Below are 21,197 nucleotides of genomic sequence, written 5' to 3'. Positions count from 1 at the left end.
CAGAAAATCAGCCCATGGCTGATCTGAATATTCAACAAGGTGCTGAATTTGAAATTCAGTAAGAGCTTGTACACAGTCAAGAGGAGGGGGAAACTCGTATGCATGATGGTGCACCTACCATGAAGCTTGTTATGGTAGTAGATACATTTGATGATGAGAAGCCTGAATGTTTCGAGGATGCACAACATAGTGTGCGTTGGATGGCAGTAATGCAAGCTGGTTGATTCCATCATAAAGAATCAAATATGGGATTTAGTATCTTTGCCTGTTGGGAAGAAAGCCATTGGTACAAAGTGGGTCTATAAGCTAAAAAGCAATATAGATGGATCCATTGACAAATATAAGGCCAAGCTTGTGGCCTATGCACAGAAGAAAGGCATTGACTATGAGGGGACATTTGCTCCTACCTTCCACATGACTACCATTAGGTCTATGGTTGCTTTGGCTGCCCATTATGGATGCATCAGCTTGATATAAAGGCTGCATTTTTACATGGGAACTTCAAGAAGAAGTGTATATACAACAGCCCATTGGCTTTGCAGTTGAGGGATCTGAACACTTGGTCTGTAAGCTGAAAAAGGCTTTATATGGTTTAAAACAAGCTCTTCGAGCTTGGTATGCAAAGATTGATGCTTTTTACTCAACCAAGGGTCCATAAACAACTCATCAAAGTCTACCCTTTGCATATGTAAAGACGGGGGATCCTTGCTGGTCATATGTCTATATGTTGATGATCTTTTGCTTACAGGGACACATGCCGATCAGATTTCAGCATTCAAACAAAGGCAAAGTACATAGCAAGGAAGTACCCTTGAACTCTTCATCAATATGGAAATCCAAAGCAATCACCTGACTGAAAATTGAGTTAAACTCATTCAAATGTACAGACATGACTGTACCTTCTTTCATGCGAAAGTCCATTAATTTTTTCAGTCAATAAACCTTGCTGGCTGCACTTTTTTGAGCATACAATTCTTCAAGCCCTTGCCACATTGCATATGCCGAATTCAGCTTCTCAATGTTAAAGAGCAGGTTGTTTGACATTGAGAGCTCAATAGTAGAGCGAGCAAGCTCGTCCAAGTCATCCCACTCGTCTTGTTCAACGTCTATTGGTTTGATTCCCTTTGTTTTGATGGGCTTTACATGTTTCTTTTGCACCAAGACATTGTAGCATTGTTTTTGCCAAATTGCAAAATTATGTATACCCTCAAGCTTCTTAATGTGCAAAAGATTACTGCTATCATTGTTTCCAGTCATAATTTGCAGTCCCAAATTGACTAACCAGTCACCAAAGGTAAGCCCAAATGTGACACAAGTAACCACGGTACACGAAAGTACTAACCAACAATGAGAAAATCCCAAGATTGCAGAAATTTCAGATCTGCAAATAGATTTTCAAAGTTAAGAGGATATCTTTTGCTGCTCTCCTCAGGCAATTATTGACACATTTAGAGACCAAATCACTAGTTACATGTGAAATCCCCAAAATTTCACTGCAATTTCTGCTTTGAAGGCATTTCCAGGCACAAATTTAACAATTTGATCAAAAATCCCAAATTTTTAGAGGAAATCCGTCCACATTGTATCAACACACACCAATTTTACAATTTCTGAGTCAGATTGCCCAGTTCTGCATCAAAGTCCCCAAATCCAAGAAAAGCCCCAATTTTTCAAGTCAAGCTTGCACACTATGCATGTGTGCATGAACATCCACTTGTGGGAGAGGAACAAATTTGAAATATTTAAAAAAAAGACAGAGAATTGACTATAGATTTGTAACCCGTGACCAATCTGGTCACGGCTAATCTGTCGCATTAGTTGCAACCTATCGCAGCCTGTCCCATCGGAGCTTTTCGCAGCCCCTGTTGCCTGGGTTGATGACCTGTCATCCGTCTGACGTCACCTGCTTGTCACAGGTCGCCTACTCACCTGCTCGCTACGCCTCTCAACTTGCCGAATCAGTGCCCACTTGTCCCCGAATACCTCCGTCAGGTAGTTGACTGCTGACTCTGACTTGCACCTGTTGAACACTGTCCCTAAAGAAAAGTGGTCAGGCAAGCCACCTTCGTATGCTCATTTGAGAGTGTTTGGCTGCAAGGCATTCCTATACATTCGCAAGAAAGAACACAACAAACTTGAGCCAAAGTCTTGTAAATGTATTTTCCTAGGATATGGTGATAAAGGTGAGATGGGGTATCGATTATGGGATCCTAAGAAAAGAAAAGTAGTATGCAACAATGATGTTATCTTTCGGGAAGATCGCATGCACAAACAACCTGGAAGAACAGAGGAGGTTAGAAGGGTTGTATTCCGGGAGGATGTACCAATAGGATAGCAAAGAATGCCCATTAGACAACAGCAAATACCTGCTCTAAATGTCTTTGAAAATGCAGGAAATGATGCTGAAAATGATCAGCAAGATCTTGCCTATGATGTCCCACAAATTCAGCAAGAACATTTGCCTTTTGAACAATTTGAACCAACTGTACAGCATGTTGAACTTGCAAAACAATCTTAGAACAGCGAGCTGTTAATGCAGATTTGCAGGCTGAACAGCCAGCAAATCCTGACCACTGGGTCTGTAGGTCGACCAGAGTGCAAAAACAACCAGATAGATTTATTCCTGGTGTAAACTATGTGGATGACATGCTGATTGCAAGCAAGGATATTCATGCCTTGGACTCCTTGAAGTAGAGTTTACACAATAGCTTTGATATGAAAGATCTTGGTGAGGCCAATCACATTCTTGGCATGTGTATACTCAGAGACAGATCCAAGGGTCTTCTTTATCTGTCACAGCAGGAGTAAGTTATGAAAGTTTTGCAGCGTTTCAATATGGAGGGGGGAGAAGCCATTAGTGTACCATTGCCTCCATATGTGAAACTTAGTGCAGATGAAAACCCTATATCAGATGATGGAAAGGCTGAAATGGCCAAGATACCCTATGCTTCAATTCTTGGTAGCTTGATGTATGCTATGGTTGCTACACGTCTTGACATTGCATTTGCGGTGGGAGTGGTTAGCAAATACACAGCATATCCTAGCAAAAAGCATTGGGAAAGGTTGCCAAGATACCCTATGCTTCAACTATTGGTAGCTTGATGTATGCTATGGTTGTTACACGTCTTGACACTGCATTTGCGGTGGGAGTGGTTAGCAGATACATGGCATATCCTCGCAAAAAGCATTGGGAAGCAGTGAAGGGTATCATGAGATACCTCAAGGGCACAAAGGATTTGTGTATCTGTTTTGGTAAGCAGAAGTCATCTGTTGTTGGGTTCACGGATGCACACTATGCTGGCCATCTTGACTGCAGGAAGTCTACTTCAAGATATGTGTTCATGCTCACAGGAGGAGCAGTCTCTTGGATATCTAGGTTGCAAAAGTGTGTTGCATTGTCTACTACAAAGGTAGTATATGTGGCAACCACTGAGGCATGCAAAGAGGCTTTATGGCTTTCACGTCTGGTGAGAGAGCTTGGTATTACAGAGGTTCCTATCCTCCACTATGACAGTCAGAGTGCTATCATGTTAGCACGAAATCCTATCTTTCACGCAAAGACAAAATACATACAGGTGAAGTATTACTTTATCAAGGATGTACTTGACAGCAAAGGCATTGAGCTTGTCAAGGTACATACAGATAATAAACCTACAGACCTTCTCACGAAGGATCTTCCAACCGAGCGGTTTACGCATTGCCACCAGATTATGGGAATTGGATAGTATATGTATCTTTCAACTTTGTACATACATAGACTTAGCTGATTCTTTCCTCTACCTTCAAGCACGTTGCCTTTAGGTGGGAGGTTGTTGGGTATAAAGGCTCACTATTCCTTTTACAATGTTCGGGTGTGAACGCACCCTTACACTTTTGTACTTTATATATATTATCAAAACCTAAAAAGTAGTACACTCGTCTTTGTACCGACATTAAGTGTGTCGTGCTCACTCTCCTCTCTACTGCTCTCTACTCTGTGTGTGTGTTATCCAACACATTCACTCTCGACTCACTTATTTCAGCTCCCGTCAGAGGCTCCATCAATCCCAAAACAATTTGAAAAGAGAAAAAATTTCAAAAAAAATGGATAGAAAACAAAGCAAAAAAATGGAAAGAAATGGTTAAATTTGACCGTGGACAACGGTTTAAAAAAAAGATCACTTGTGTAGGTATAGTCCAGACCAAACGGATTGGATGGATCAGACAGGATGGTTCCCGTCCGTGGACGGAATGCAACTATGCTCCGTGAGCTTCATCCCAGCGAGTGATTTTAGAGTTTTGAAGCTCATGGTCGAGGTTTATACAACGGGTTCTTTCCCAAGCCACATAGCGGTGAGAAGTGTTTCCACATTTTGAAGCTATGGGCAAAGACTGCTTTGGAGATTGAGTTGGTATGGAAGTATTCGATGTCATCTTTCCTATATAGTTTCTATTTTTGAAGACAAAGCTTTCCAATCAAGGATCTAGGTTTCTTCAATGAGTACCTAGCTTTGATACCATGCAAAAAAATGCTCGACTACAGAATATAAACACAATTGTATGATAAATACACTGATTGAGAAAGGAACAGGTTGGGGTAAAAGAGAGAGAATGAATACAAAAGATGAAAGAAATCTGAACAATGGATGAATATAATGCTCAATGCAACAAACACACTATGCTAGGTGAAATACCCCCACACTCCTGTGTCCCTAGGACTAGGGCAAAGAGTGTGAGCAAAAGAGTGTCGCACACTTGACGAATCCCAAAATGCAGCAAGTAGCCTCCCAGGAAGTCTCACAGCAACAAATGCAAACCTCATGAAGGTTGGATTAGTTTCAGACAGGTAATCGGTCCAGAAAACATCAAAGGCAGCAAGGTCTAATCCATGGCAGCTAGGTGATAAGAGTAGAACTGTCAACTGCAGCAATCTAATGACATGGCAGGTCAAGGAGACTCCATCTAGCTATCCATATGTACGAAGTTATAATGCTAGCTATGAGCTTCCATCTATGATAATGTCTCTAAGTCCACATTGACTATGAGAAATCTCACATAATAGTCTTGTTCACAAGCTGACCTAAAAGAAGATAGGCATGACACCCTTGTACATCCTCAAATCCACAAGATGGGCCTTTGCCTATGTCCCAAGCAACCATCCTCCACATAGCAGTCATAGAGTCAGCAATGCCATGAAACATCATCCTAAAGATTCTCCTCCAAACTTCCTCAGTCCTTGGGCAATCCCATATGCAATGCCTTTGTGTCTCCTCATGCTCCCCACATCTAGCGCAAAGCAGAGGGGTCTTTGCCAATGGCATTAGGCTGGCATTCCACAATTTGAGGAGCTTCAAGATGTAAAATTTGTAAATGATAGAACTATAAGCTCTTATTAATTGGCACATATCCTATGGACTTTGGGTTAATAACACTCAACTAGATTGGATACCACATGGGGACTTTACTTGGGTTCCCTATTATGGCACTTCAGTGAAATACCTTGGTTGTCACATTGATATCACACCAGAGCAGTTTAGCTAGCACCCTTCCTCTTAAACATTAGGTAGAAGCTCCTTCGTTGGAGCACAGCAAGACTTTCTCTAGCAAGGACAATAGCAATAGCTAGCTATTTCATGGGCCATGTGAAACACCTCATCAAGAATTTCATTTGATCAAGTGGGCATGGAAGCCCAATGAAGCCTAAAGTAGCCTGGAATGTTATTGTTCAGCCAAAATCTAGGGGTAGTTTGGAGATCATAGACCCAAACAGTCAGAGGAGAGCATTGTTGGTGAAGCTCATAGTGAGGTCTTTTTCCAAGTGAAGAGGCATGGAAGAAGTTATTGCAAGGGTCTGCGAGAGATTTTGAGGCCCACTTGTATGATCAGCATCATGAGCAATGACAGGTCTCATCCAAGCCTTAACATCATCTATGCCGCTAAATAGTGGCACCTTCTGATGGACATGCCAAAAGGTGGTGGGTTCTCGACATAGGTTGGCTCTATTGCATTAGGAAGACAACGTTGGCAGCTTGGCTTTTGGAGGCCCATTTTGTGGTTCAAGAGGTGTATGACACTCCTCATCTTTGCCCATACGCTAGTAAGGACCACCAAAACTAGACCATAACAACGAAGTAGAGATGAATACAATAGATTTTTTAACATTTACAAGCAGCAGTTGATAAGTATCAGGAGAGGAACATGCCGATTAAGTGTGCTCAGCTATTTTTTATGTGTTATCTATCATATATGTCTCATAAAAGAAAAATCAAATCCAAGAGACAAAAAGCCATTCTTCAGTTTCACAAACCTTTCGAGAGGAAAATGAGTACTAAAGATAGGAGAGAAAACTTAGGAACTTTGTGAAGAGCCACAAAAATCACAAGGAAGCTAAGATGTGCGAGAGAAACAACGAGTTTTAGCAAAGCTTTTGTTGAATGGACTAATACTTTCTTAATATGCTTTTCAATCGAGTTTTCAAAAATAGCATTTAAAGAGCTTCTTGCTTCAAAACATATATCTTTGTTTGTACTTGTAAATGGAGGAAAAACATGTCCATTAGAATGGCAATGTTGCAATCCCTCAAGAAGCAGAATCCTATTATTCATGACATGAGGGTTTTCTCTAAGACCACTTGATTAATGCTTATCTTACCTGTACCTGGCATCTATTTTTCATCCTAAATTATAAATGCCAAGTACTTTACACGTTTTTAGATATTTCAAGTACTAAATTATCAGAAACTTTCCAGCATGCAATGGTTCTATATTTTCTTCTCCATGCCATTGTACGATGTGACCACCATTTTATAAATTGTTCAAGTATAAGTAATATCAAAATCAGTGACAACATGAAGTATACTTGTATGGATACACATGTTCCCTGTTTGTAAGTTCAAAGCATCTCACCTTATGTGGTCCCGATTTCTGGATGAAATTTCTTACCTACAGAAAAGCCAAAGGAACTTCCTTTTACACAAAGAAAAACACACATAATTTTATTAGAGTAATATACTGGAGGTTTCATACCACAGTTTCTGGAGAATAATACAAGATTTGCGGCAGTCTCAAAACTTGAGTGGCCATCCAATTTACCACTCCGTCAACAGTTAATCTATCTTCATATCTGTAAAATAATCAGAGGCAGTGCTTCAATCCTTCCATGTAGTTCTTCTGTTCATGCAACCAAAATAGTAAATCAACTATCCTTTAAGGCCACCTCAATTTGATTTCAGCATTTAAGTACCTAATCATGCAATCTTGACTCTTGCAATTGGCTGGCAGAGCAACATATGCAGGGAGTCCTGTGGAAATTGCATGTAAATTTAGTAGTCTGTTCTTTACATTTTAAAGACTGTATTTTTAACACCAGAGGTTCACTATCAATCACCAGAGAGACAGTGCACTAAAAGAAATTAAGTTTGAATCTAGCTGAAGGAACTAACAAAGATCGCTCCTTTGCAAAGAAAAATGCAGGTCAAAAAGGAGAAAACTGTATCATGCACGAGTATGTTGATAGTGTGTCATTCTCTGTATGTGCGCACTTGTTGGATCCCTTACAAATATGATGAGTTCAAAGAAAAAGCTTTCATGAATGCCATGCAATTGCAATTTTAGCTGTATGCCCCGCAATCAGCAGCATAAATCAGTTTCCTCCACAATCCAAAAGGTAATCTGAAGTTAGAACACAAATTACCCACAAATGCAGCCTCCAATATTTAAAAACATATAGATTTTAAGCCTCTAAAAAAAGTTCACGTTCCTAAGTTCAGTGCCTGAGAAAAAATGTGGGCAGCTCTTGATGTGGAACTCGTCACACTACCATCTGGCCATTTTGTTAATACTTACAATTATTGTGTCAGATCCCCTTCTTCTGAGCCGCTGTTAGTGAGGATGCATCGACCAAGTCGAAAGAGTTGCTATTGGGGACTGCAAAACTTTTCCTGGTCATGGAGCTAACAATCCATGACTGCCACCTTGCTGAGAAGATTTCAATGCCGCCATAGCTTTTCTGCCAGCCCACCTTCTCAGCCTGCAGCCACCACAGCTCTCACCTCTGCCCGCCAGCTTTCTCAGCCTACAGCCACCTCCCCTTCTTCCTCTGCCTGCTCAGTGTGCAGCACCTCCCCTTGCCATAGTTGCATGGGAATGTGTTTCCTCACTACAGGAACATATGAAACATTCTAGAACGTGTGAAAAACATTTCCTATCACACCTGGGAGAAAAATATTGGAACTTTGAAGAACGAAGAAGGTGAGGTCTTTGCATGTGTCTTAGAGCAATTTTAGCATTCTGTTTAAAGTTTGAACTTTAGCTCTAGTATCTGCTATCGAAATTGTTGTACTTATTACTCATCCGATGGATGTTTAAACTTTGAGGCCAGCTGCTAGTTGACACTTTCTTGTTTATTAATCATGAAGTTTGTCGTTGTCTTTTGAATAATATGATTGATGTTATGAGTCATGACGCTTTCTTTCTCGGATTGGTGATTGTGACAGCTGTAGTTTTGAACATGGTTTTCTTTGGAGCCTCATAGATGGTAAATGGTCAATAATTGTGCAGGTAATAGATGAACAGAGTTAGGTCTTTGTGTGCCTTTTGAGTGCAGGGCAATGGAAGAATTGAGAGAGAGGTTTTGGATCAGTCAAACTTCACAGATGCTCTTAGAAAAAGAGGAAGTCATGCTCGTCATGGCAGGAGTTGGTATTTAGACCCAGATCCTGTGACATGCATCATGCATGATGGATAGTTGATGGCATTGGGCATATAGGAGGTCTCTACAAAGACCACAATAGGACCTTGGTTAGTGGGTTTAACGACATCCCTTTGCAGAGACACCTAAGGATATTGCCTTCTTCAGGAGGAGGAGAGATGCTTTTCTAAGGACTTGGGATTCTGAAACTTTCTTTCATTACCAGCCATACATGGTTTGGCACGATAGATGACCTGATTAGATGTTCACCAAAGCCTTGTAATAGACTTCTCCTTTGTTGTATATTTTTTGTTTTGGAAGTCCCTTACAAGGCTATTTTTGTACCTTGCCTTGGGTTACTTGGTCCGAAGGGGATTTCTTCATGGAATAATTCTTTTTCTCTCCTTTGTTTTAATAATTAAAGTTCTTTGCATGCTTAAGATATCCAAGTCAAGTCCAATTGTTTCCTAAAACTCAACGTATGGAATGTGCTTCCTATCAAGAAGTTTCCAAAACTTCTGGCAACTATGGCCTCCCTCCTATTATATATGTAGTTATTGCGTATCATTTCCCTCATATTACTAGCTATACTCCAAAGAGAGGAAGAGACATGTCTAGGTTACAAATTGGTAGATCAAAGAATGCATGTTTCCAGAGTATAGATTGATGCCATGAAGAAAGCTAGATGCAACTATAAGTTTCACAAGAGATTTTCCTTTTCGACTTAGTCGAGAGAGAAAAACAGTAGAGACTTCTTCCACATTACAAAGCCTAACACTCTAGATAGCGAGTGCAGAGACTCGAGGGAGTCAATGGATCCATAGCATAGGACTCTTGGGAGGTGGAGCAAGTGGCTACAGAGTACTACACAGAGTCATCAGGATACATGACTAGATCCCCCATTATGAGAGAGAGAGAGAGAGAGAGAGAGAGAGAGAGAGAGTGTGTGATTTACGAAAAAAAAGAGAGTGTGTGTGTGTGTGTGTGGTAGAGTGGTCTCACTAAGAGGATGAATGTCATAATACAAGAGAAAAATAATTTGTATCCTTTCTATTATTTGCATATTTAATTATTTATTAAATTTATTTAATACTAGATATAAAGAGAAGCGTATTAGAGCTGCCACTGATGAGTAGTCACAGGTTATGGTGGACCCACACAATGATGGGTTAAAGAAAAGATAGTACACACTTCCAAATATATGACATGATTGGGTGCCTATGACCAGAACTCAAGTATATTAGGGTCAAGCTCACACATAGAAAGGATTAATGCCTTGAAATGGGCTAAATCCACCAAAACAAATAGTTACAATCAACAAGATGGCATGATCATGAAATGTTTGTACAATGTGCATACGTGAGTTGAAAGCTGAAAATGCACATATGTGTGATTGGATGGCATGATCATGAAATGTTTGTACAATGTGCATACGTGAGCTGAAAGCTGAAAATGCACATATGTGTGAGTGGGGGAACGAGGGAGTCCCCTAAATTTTAGAAGCCTCTGATTGGTCTAAAAGTGCAAGTCCTAAAAAATATTATTTAAAAAGTAAGTTTTGTGTTGTAGTAGTGCTAATTAAATTTGGTTGTTTCTATTCTTGACAGTACTTAGTCCCAAAAAAGGAAGGCCATAAAGAAGAGATAAGTATCAGAACATTGTGACACATAAGCTTCCAAGTGTCCTAACGCTTGTCACATCTCATGACATGTGGCTAGAGACACTTGTCTTGTGCTACCGCACTTTTCCTTTTCACACCAGCCCTCCCCTTTCCCATATAAAGAGAGCTTGTTTTTCCTCATTTTACATTAGTTTTCCTGGCTATAAACACTTGGATAGCAACTAAAGATAGCCTAAAGTTGGCCCCGTCTATCTATATTATCATCCTTTACTCCTCCATCATCGAATGCTTCCATATTCCCTCTTCTTCCATTGATGTTTAATAGGACAATAAACCTATAAATTTATTACAACCCTCCTCAAGCTCTTCTTCCATTTTAAGAACAAGAAGCAAGCCATGTTGATGTGTTGTTGCTCATCAATAAAGCAAGGCCGACTTTCCCTCTTTCCATTCTCATCTTGTAAAGAAATTAGTTGTTCTTATTGCATAGTAAGTGATGCATGTGTGTATGTACATCTTTTCATAATCTTGTGAGAGTAAGAACTACTACTCCTCACTCATTGGTTGATTGTAAACAAGCTCTTCCCTTAAGGACTTGGGATGAGCATAAATAAATTCCTTCTGAGGGGATTGTCTCCATCTTTAACCCTCAATCTAGTCTCCATTACTTTACATTTCCATGGCCCATCAAGAGACATGCTAGAGAGACCATCCAAGGGTGACATTGATCCATCTCATTCTAGTGGTAGTAGGAATAGATTGGAGAAAACATGGTGAAGAACAATCACTTTATTGGTAACAACTTCAAGATCCTTGCAACCAATCTTGTATTGGCCCCCTTGATGTCAAACATTATTCACTCCACTTAGACAAGCTCTCTTAGAGGATGCAGCCTAAGAGTTCTTGGAGCGCAGCATGTTGAGAATGGGATTTCTAAAGCTGCGAGTCAAAGGACTTACAACCCTTTATTCATTAGCATATAGCTAAAGTCCTTGTCACTAGGGCTAGAGGAGATAGATTTAATATTTAGATATCAATGAGACAAGGACATCTAGTAACCCCCTTCTTGTTTCTATTTATAGCAGGCCCTAAGGAGGCATTATGGACTCAATAAGGAAGACAATGCCTCACCTTCACCTTCACTTTCTTCTCCTTTCCTGACTTCATGACACATGAGGAGTTTGAAGAATTCATATGCAACAAGTATGGTCCAACTTACCTCCCTCCTACTAGCTTTTCTACCTCCCTCCTACTAGCTTTTCTACTACATCTGAATCGGTTGGTGAGGCTGGCCACCTCTCCAATCAAGAGAACATATGGCCTTTGGGATAATTGGTGAACCATCTTCTTCATCTTAGCCAGGCCCAATGTCGAGTTTGCATAACCTCTTTGAGTCATATGAATCAAAACCCTCCCTTGCTTCTTCTTTTGGTATATAGGATATGGATTATTTTCAGCATGTCAAATTTAATCGAGCGCGCTCTAGATGTAGATATACATCTACAAGTATACCTCAAAGTGTAGCTTCTATTTCTTTTGAGCATGGAGTTGGCACTTCTCTTTCACACTTCCCTCCCGTCCCACCAAAATCTCCTAAATCTCTTTCTTTTGCATTCAATAATCTAGGATTCCAATCCAATTCTACACGCAGCACACTGGGAGTTAGGTTTTCCATCTCTTCTTCTAGTTCCTTCTCTTTCTCTACACCCCACATCACCCATCCTCAAGTGTGTGCCATCACCCATCCTCAAGTGTGTGCCATTTTGCACCTTAGTACATCATTAGGGGGAATGCTAGTCTTTAATATTGTGCCTTATCCACACCTACAAGTGAGCATATCTCTTTACCCTAGGATGACAATGATGGGTATCCCCTCACTTCCCCTAGACACTCACCTCCTCATCTATTGGCCTCTCAGACATAGGGATTTCCATCCTCTACTTATGGTGCACCGACACACACTCCATGGGTCACTCCCATATAAGGACTTCCATCATTTGTCCCATGTCTCCATATCCCTCCTTGATGGGCTATACTCACACACTAACCATGCCCATGCCTAGTCCATCCATTCCCACTTTTGGATCCACTGTGCACAATTCACGCATGCATGGTGGGCAGTTGGGGATTTATTTCAAAGTGTACTCCACTCCCCCACCCTACACACCTTTCCCATCCTACAACACTACCACTCTTGTTGCTATGGCCAAGAATGCCTTCACGGATAAAACGTGTTTTAATGGGTTGAATTTCACCACTTGGTCCAACTTCATGCAACAAGTGCTTGAATCTTAAGGTCTTTGGGACCTAGTTGTTGATTCAAGGCCTATGCTTGATCATCAACTCACTCACCCTAGTCACATCTATCAATGGAGAGACTGCAATGCCACAACCAATGTTGAGTTAATGTAGGGGTTGCTTCCTAAGTTCCACTCAGTTATTACAACATTTTCTCCTCGCATCTAAGCGTTGGAGTCATCTCATTGACTGCTATGCAGTGCAAGATCGCACTCAATGTATCAATCTCGACTTCGAGCTTCAAGAGTTTCCCATTAAGGAAGGGGATAATCTGAAAGTCAAGTTGGCCGAATATCGGCAATTACTCCCTAAGTTTTCCACTACTTGCTCACTGAAATCAGATGATGATTAGGTTATATTCTTTTTAAACAAGCTTGCTGAAAAGTATTTCCACTTCATCCAACACATCATCTCATTGCCCTGATTGCCAACCTTCTATGAGTTCAAACGCTGGTTCTTGTGTTATGCAAGGCTGCATGATCAAATCCACAAGAAGTCCTCCCCACATTCTTATTCAGAGAGGGGTCTAGTTGCCTCTTCTTCGCAAGGGAAAACTGAAGGTGGCAAGAACTCACAAGATGTAAAGGCAACTCAAAACAAGGTTGACACCCCTTCCTCAAACAGAACCAAAGAAACTAAACCTATCCAATAACAACTCCCTTAAAAAAACATAGGTTTTGCACACACTACTAAAGATCGGACCATGTGGACGAGGATTGTCATACCAAGGCCCAAGGTCTCCCACTTGTTTTTGGCATTCCACATGACCATGCAGGCCAAATAGATGCCAAAGAGACTGTCTCAATGGTCGATTCACCTAACCCACAAAGCAAGAGGGGATAAATTGGTCTTGCCCAAAAAAAATCCTCACATGCCCGACATCATTTTCCTAGACAAAAATCAATTTCTTGAAGAAGATCCTTGGAAGGTCCAGGGGCAGCAGCTAGATTCTTTACAAAAGGATCTCTCTGTTTTTTTGTGCATCCATTCCTGCTTCTTTTGAATTCGTGATTTCTCCTTGGGAGAGAAAATTTTCTGAGCTTAAAATTAAAATGTACTTAGGAGACCTAGATCACTAGTCAAGGCTTCTGCGTCTAGCAAGGTTTTCTGTGTTAGCGTCCAATATTTGCATCCTAACAAGAATATCCAAAACCACATAATACAAGGAGGGATGCTAACTTTTTGGAGCGATTCTGATTTTCAGTATGTTACTGATGCCTGTAACTTTTGTATCTAGGATCCAGCAGATTACAAGGTTCCTCCACAAACAGGACTATATGCATATTGTCATCCATCAAAATTTCTGCAGTACTTACATGGATTTTCAGTGGGTATAGATGGCACTTGCTTTCTTTAAACTTCATCAGATTTAGCCAGTGCTTAAATGATACTTGGCCATATTGCCAGCAAAGCACACATGGATGGCCCTTGTCACCCTGAACCTCAATAAGTGGAGCAGGATCAGAGTGAGTCTTGTTTATCTGCTAGTGCCCCTTCTTGCACTGGACAGGCTAATTACTATAATGATGATGAATTTTAGCCAATAGGACCCAGGAATGATTGCTACAGAAGGATCATAATGAGCCTTGTTTATCTGCTAGAGCCTCTTGTTGGGCTGAACAGGCTGATTTCTATAACAATGATTCACTTTATGCAATAGGCCCCAGGAATGATTGCTTATAATTGAGCCTCCTTCATTGATGGAATTTCTAGAAGAACCGACTCTTAAAATAGATGAACATACATAGAAGACTTGATGGAATTTCTAGAAGAACCGACTCTTAAAATAGATGAACATACATAGAAGACTTGATGGAATTTCTAGAAGAACCGACTCTTATCACATACACCTTGATGCGTTCTGAATTCCAATGCAAAATTACATTGTCATGGATGGGACTAGTGCATGATTCAAGAAGCTCCCCTTAACACTGTTGTTGTTTAGTTCATGTTATAATAAAAAGAGTTTAACAGTATACTGATTCAGCCCTTGCAGTAAAAAAGATTAAGCTAGGAAAGCATGAAAACCACGATATTGGTTTTTATGTTAGTCTGACATCTGTAGTTGTCAATTAAATAAAGACATATTTTATGTTGATATTCAATTTAATCAATATGTTCCCTCTTGGTTCTTTTTTTTAAAGAAAATAAAATGGTAGGCTCTATTAACATATGACCTTAATGAATAAATTACCATGGCGAAAGTAAGAACTCCCAGATGCCCAATTTCTTTCAGCAAAATAAGTCGCCAGCCTCAACTCTCCAAGTTCAATCCTTCCAACATAAGCCACACCATTCATTTGCTCAGCTGCATATGGTGACCGGTGTTACAGTCAAGAAAAGGTTGTTAATATATGTTTAATTAAGTCTTCCATGTCTCATGCAGGACAATGAAACCTTTATCAAATCCTAGAAAGACACCTGAAAACCATGTCTTGCTGAGATGACAATAGTTTTCATGGGTTTTACTGATTAGTTAAAACAATTCAGCATAAAACCAAAAAAAGCCCGATCTAACTGTGGTGCTAGGATAAAAAAGAAAATAAGCTTGTGTGTAACAAGAGATTGTGCATCAGTGATCAAGATATGTAAACAACTACAAAGACACATAGATAACCCTACTCAGCACGCTGTCTCTTCATCACACACTACTTTTTGCTCACCATGCAGCTGATCTCCAATGCTTTCACTCAGTTTACAAGACAAGCCAAACATTTATTTGATCAGACCACATAACTCTTTTCAGTCTTTTTGTTTAATACCTATGGCCGTTCAAAAGTCAGCCCTGTATTTTAATATGAAACACTTTTCATTCTTATGACTAACTGAATTCATCTCACATCTAAAAATTGCAATATTTAATCATCATCTTTTTTTGTTCCGGATAGTTTATGTCAATTTTCAAGAATAATGCAATAAAGATTTGGTAAACGACAATACAAATGTGCCTCCAAGCCTCTTCATGTTCCATAGAATGTCTGCTCGCATGTGAGAAAATCTGTTGCAAAGAAATTCAGAGTTTTTATACATTTAGTATCACACGACAGTGAGCATGTACAAGAAGAAAACACACTACTTCATCACAACCAACCATAGTTAAAGCTACTGCACCTTCATTAGACATGGGAGATTTTCTTACACTGGGTTTTAGAATTTGTTTTTCTAAAAGCGGGCAACACAACAGATATCACACCTGTATCAACCATGTTTCTTTTCCTTCCAGTAAAAGACCAAAGTCATCTGATGCAAGAGTGTGAGTTGCAAGGTCACCTGGTTCTGCATTCAGAAAGGAGATGTATAAGATCACTGCCCAGTTTATATGCAGCAATGTCTGCTAGGGAAGGTTCAGCAAACTTGAGACTTCAGACCAAAGTCACTACATTGCACCACGAATCTGCATAGAGAAATGCAGCTCAATTTTATCAAATTGCATGAGGTTCAGATTTATGAAATTGCAAACCATATCTAAAAGGCTTCCAAAGAGGAAGATGCAATTTGACTGGTGCATAACCAATTTCTTTCAGAAGATTTCTCACTGTATCCTGCCAAAAGCCAATGAATCTTGTCAGACCAATGGAAAACAGTTATATATGAAATGGGATCATAAATAACTGCATTAATACCCTTAGTTCATCTTGATCAAAGTAATCATAGTCCCTTCTTCGTAAGGGATCTGAAAGGATTTCAAATGCATGTTGAATCTGCATAATATTAGGAAAAAAGTTAATTAGCATGATGGAATCAGAAAGAAAACTAGTTACTAATACTTTCAAATATAGCACTAATTGAGGGGTAGCATCACATTTTGTACATTAAGTTAATTGAAACATTGGTTTCACAAAAAATGTGTGCATGCACACTCCCAGTTATAAAATTAAGCTCCCCACCATAGTTTCTCCACCTAAATCAATATTATGAGAAAGCGGTTGTTAATTTCCTTCTTGCAAAAAGGCATTCAGCACAAAGATCCAGCCCAATAGCTGCAATCAATTGTTGGAGGCTCTTTTCTAGGTGTTCAATTTTCAGCTTGTGGTTTTTATGATGTATTGCTCATTGACAGTCAATACAAACAGCCCTTGTTGCAGCAGTCACCTCCGCTATAGGGAACCTGTTTTGAGAGAGAGAGAGAGAGAGATTAACGTTTTACGAAAAAAAAAGATATTAACGTCTACATAAGGCCAATGTGGTCTATGAGACAAAATCCAAAGTACATCCATGTCTGGTGTCATCTCATCAGTAAGGTGAAGATAACATTAAAATAAGTGACCTATAAAACAATGCTAAGAATAACTTTACGATGGGACTATGCGAGAGTAAAACTATGTCTAGTGTTGTCCCACTAGTAGAAAGAAAAGGAAACCCAGATCTAACAAACTATGTATAAAAAAATCTAGTGGAGACTATAGGCTGTAGTTGATCTCAAGGTTTTCACATGATCTCAGTTGTGATGCAGTCTCTAACCGCTGCACTAATATGCCTTGTGGTGAGTCTTTGGTGTCTTGTGATAATGGCCCTCATCCAATTGTGGTGTGGCCTCCTTGGAAGTGGTCTTGGTAGATAGGGTCGTCATGCTTAAAGAAGTGAAATGGCTCTATCCAATGTGACTCCATGACATGGAATGGGAGGTGTCTAGCCGGGTGGCTCTCACTCTACAAGGCTAGTAGTGTCAGACTTCAGTAGGGCCGGATCTGGGAAAAAAGTCTATCACTGCTCTCTATGTGGGTCCCTTTGGGTGAGCTCGCCTCCTGTCTCACAGTAGTACTGTGCAGCACCTCTAGAGCTCTAGGAGGAAAAGACCTAGGCATCTTTGGTCCTTGTACTCCATGACACAACGAAGCGGTCCAAAACCATCACAAAAGAGACAATGGTACCGTACTTGTATATCATAGTATACTATACATCTACATATGTAATACTCCTCTACCTCAGGCTCTCGACCACAAAGCTAACAAGTCCTATACTCTGCTGGAGTATTTATCCATCTATCTGTCTCCATTTGTAGTCTACGAGAGAAGGTACGAATTTGTCCAATAGCAGCCCGTATGCTGTGGAAGAGATGGTGTCCATGTATGCTTGCCAAATAGTGAATCCATCATCCAAGAGAGACATGAAGTGACTCCGCTAGAACTCCATCCTTGATCCTAGAGGAAGTCGTGGATGGATCCATGTCCTCACTATCTCAATCCACAAGATATCAGTTGTAATCACTTGATTCAGCTCAAATCGGCTCAAAGAAAGTGTAGAGCAATCAAGCCTATACTCAAAAGGTGGAAAGCAGTCAATATCCAAACCATGTAAGCCATCCAGATAGTCATCTGTGAAAACCAACAGTACTTCTGATCCTCTACTGCAAGTTGTCTAGATGAAGTTACTGCTAATCTAGAGTATCTATGGCGTGGGAGATCCCATAATCTGTGCCAAAAGGTCATTGCCCTGAAGAGTGTCTCCTTGACTATAGGTGCTGCCCTAGCTCTACTCTAGCAACGGGACATGGAGTGGAGGGCTTACTCCTAATCATATGTGCTATCATCATGACCAATACCCTTTCCATGTTATCCCAACCATCATAATAGTCTCTTTCTATTCCAGTCTGCTCAGTGAGACGACTAAGATGCCTGTGGTACAAGTTGTAGCTCCATGCCTCTGCTCCATATAGTACTATAGGTGTGTGTAACCAGCCTTCCTCCTCAGATAGGGTGGTAAATAACTTGATTAAGCACTATTTACAGCAATTAACAAATTCACAAAACTGAAATGCACAATTTACCATATAATCTTGAACATTGGACACCCTGTTGATCCCAAAACTAGTGCCCCTTTCGGTATTTATTTAACTTAATTGAAGAAAAAGTTGATGTGCAATGGGATTCTCCCAATCCCTTTCGATATTCCAACTCTCCTTGCTGTCCAAAATGACCAGCAAGTCTTCAATCTGATCAAGGGCAATCAATTGGCCTTCACCTGCTTTGATGAAAATGGAAAATGCCCCAAATTCAATGATTTACTAGTCCCTCCACTTGAATAGGCAAAAAATAACTTCAGCCCTGTTGAATCCAAGTCTTGGAGCTTCCAATTTTTGGCACGCTTCCTGAGGCTGCTGCTAAACCCTAATTTCTCAGCCTCTAGTAATCTCAAGTAAGCTAGCCCGAGTAACTCTCCACTCTTCATCATACCAGCTATTTTGGGGATCAGTAGAGAGTATAGGTCTACATCGAGACAGGGGGTGTGGGAATGTATACATGGCTGATCTATGTATGGCTTCTGCTAAGTCCCTTATACATTCCTCCAACGATCTGCTTAGGTCCAATGTATGTAAACTATTCTGTAGAGAGTCATTGTAGATGTGTGAGGTGTCTTCCACACAGTGGTATTTGGGATGTTTAGAGAGGCATGGTATTCCATGTTTCATATGTCCACAAGAGAGCACAAAAGTCAAAATAGCATGATCTACTGCTATGCCAATTGGTCTCTTAGATACTTTAAAGTTTTGGATGTTTGGTATCAATGCTAGCAATCCTATCAAGTAATCTACAGTACTTGCCTCTCCTTTATGATTCCAACATGTCAAAGCATTAGATCCTAGCCATTGTGGTAGACCATTAAAGATAACTAGTCTATGTGCACTTCCCAAAGCTAATAGATGTGTCCCATAGGTACTCACTTTTTATAATGGGCTCTCTTGCACATGCCTATTTCATCTATGTCAATCTCCTTGAACATAGAAACATCATGCATGTGAAAGTCATCCTATTTATCCCTAGTGCATGTATTGAAATATCCCACTAATAATATATCCTAAATGCTAGCATATCTCATAATATCCTCATAAAGTGTAGCGAAGGAAGATCCATCTCATGTGGCGTAGATTGAGTTTGTTAGGGAAAAGTAGTATATAGCAATGAATATATCCTGTAGTCTTCTTGCATGTATCCTAATCCATAAGTATCGTGCATCACCATCTCTCTTCATAGCTTGCACTATCTCTTTGAGGTCTTCTCAGTATAGCCTGGCCACATCTTCAAAAGCCTTCATGCTTCTTGATTTTCTAGCACCTAGACAAAATGCACTTTCCCACATGTATCCCTAAACGTCTAGTAGTTGGCTACCTTTACATTGATGTGTTTCTGTGTACATGGCTATCTTCAAAGTAACCAACATCCAAGCATAGGGCTCCATTACAATCACATACTAACATCCTTAGTGCCCCATAGGCCTTGTATCGTCATACAGTTCTTCTGCCAATGATGATGAACCGTTTATCCCTATAAACAACCCATTTTCCCTCTTTGTAGGCTTCCAATACTTTGGGCATGTATCCTCTGCGATGTGCTATCTGTGCTAGGATAAGATCCTCATCCAAATATAGCTTCTCACCTTCGAGGGCTCTCCTCTTAGAGAGGAGGGGCCTCATTATATAGGCCTAGGGTTTCCCCCAAAACTTTGACCCTTATTAAAATACAATGCTTAGCACCTCATTATATAGACCTAGGGTTTCCCCCAAATCTTTGACCCTTATTAAATGCTCCCTTTTAATTCCTTTGCTGTCACAAAAATCTTGAACGGCTTTGGACACATATTTCCCACCATTGTCAGAGCGAAGGCATTTTAATGTCTTGCTGGTCTGATTTTCAGCAAAAAGTGCCAAGAGTTTTTTAAATTTATCCAAGGTCTTGTCTTTGTGACAGATTGGATAAACCCACACTTTGCACGTGGCAAGGTAATGAAATACTTATTCCCCCCTAAAGATAATCCTAGCATTTGACATACATTTAAATGTACTAACTCTAAGGGTGAAGACAGAGATTTTTTGTGTTACATTTGAGTATGTTTACCATAAATACAATGATCACATTGTTCAAAATCAGCATACCTCAAAGACGGTAAATAACCCAAACGAGAGAGTACTTTCATTCCAAATTGACTCATGTGTCCCAACCGGCTATGCCACAAAGAAACACTTGGCTGCTTAGTTATGGCGACGACATGTTCATGCACACTAGATACATGCAAAGGATACAAGGTATCACTTTTGGACCCCTTGGCAACAATGCGAGAGCCCTTACAGATTTTCCATTTGCTATCCCCAAAGATGGTGTGATAACCTTCATCATCTAGTTGCCTTGTGCCTATCAAGATCTGCTTGAGCTGAGGTACACGTCTCACATTATGCAAAACAAACACAAAGCCATGCTGAAATTCTAGTTTCACACTGCCAATGCTTGCAATTTTACATGCATAGTTATCCCCCAAGTGGACAACACCACGTACACCACCATTGTAGTCAGAGAAACACTCAGATTGTGGTGTGACATGAAAGGACACACCTGAATCAAGTATCTAAGTGTGCATATCATCCTCAAAATCTGCAATCAATGCATGTGCACTCAAAGAAGAAGCAAAAAGTGCATCACCATCACTGTCAGTATCATGAGTGACTACATTAACCTCTTCTATTTTCACATTGCTCTTCTTTGCAGGTTGGCTATCCTTGTTTTCAGCCTTGTTGGCTTCAGTGTTTTTGTTTTTGCCCTTCTCTTTCTTCAATTGAAAACAATCCTGTTTGTAGTGCTCTTTTTTGCCACAATGATGGCAGTCCACATTTTTTCCACAA

General features: G+C 40.2%; 1 protein-coding gene across 6 annotated transcripts in view; it reads right to left on the bottom strand.

The window, feature by feature from the left end:
- Positions 1–21,197, bottom strand: part of LOC148020887 (DNAJ heat shock N-terminal domain-containing protein) — a 99,004-nt gene that overhangs the window by 25,532 nt on the left and 52,275 nt on the right. For all 6 annotated transcript variants that reach the window (XR_015694647.1, XM_087698688.1, XM_087698689.1 and 3 more), the window contains exons 4-11: positions 16,210–16,287; positions 16,047–16,128; positions 15,780–15,862; positions 15,527–15,584; positions 14,781–14,894; positions 7,222–7,279; positions 7,005–7,101; positions 6,885–6,920 (exon numbers count right to left, since the gene is read on the bottom strand). Coding sequence is in view for 5 of the 6 variants with exons in the window: in XM_087698688.1 (XP_087554814.1) it covers positions 6,885–6,920; positions 7,005–7,101; positions 7,222–7,279; positions 14,781–14,894; positions 15,527–15,584; positions 15,780–15,862; positions 16,047–16,128; positions 16,210–16,287 (606 nt within the window). In the remaining variant the exon portion in view is untranslated. The remainder of the gene's footprint in view (positions 1–6,884; positions 6,921–7,004; positions 7,102–7,221; positions 7,280–14,780; positions 14,895–15,526; positions 15,585–15,779; positions 15,863–16,046; positions 16,129–16,209; positions 16,288–21,197) is intronic.

This window comes from Lygodium microphyllum, chromosome 18, assembly GCF_053477565.2.
Source record: "Lygodium microphyllum isolate KBCC chromosome 18, Lygodium_microphyllum_v1.1.10, whole genome shotgun sequence".
Classification (NCBI taxonomy): domain Eukaryota; kingdom Viridiplantae; phylum Streptophyta; class Polypodiopsida; order Schizaeales; family Lygodiaceae; genus Lygodium; species Lygodium microphyllum.
This window is presented reverse-complemented; position numbering and strand designations above follow the sequence as displayed.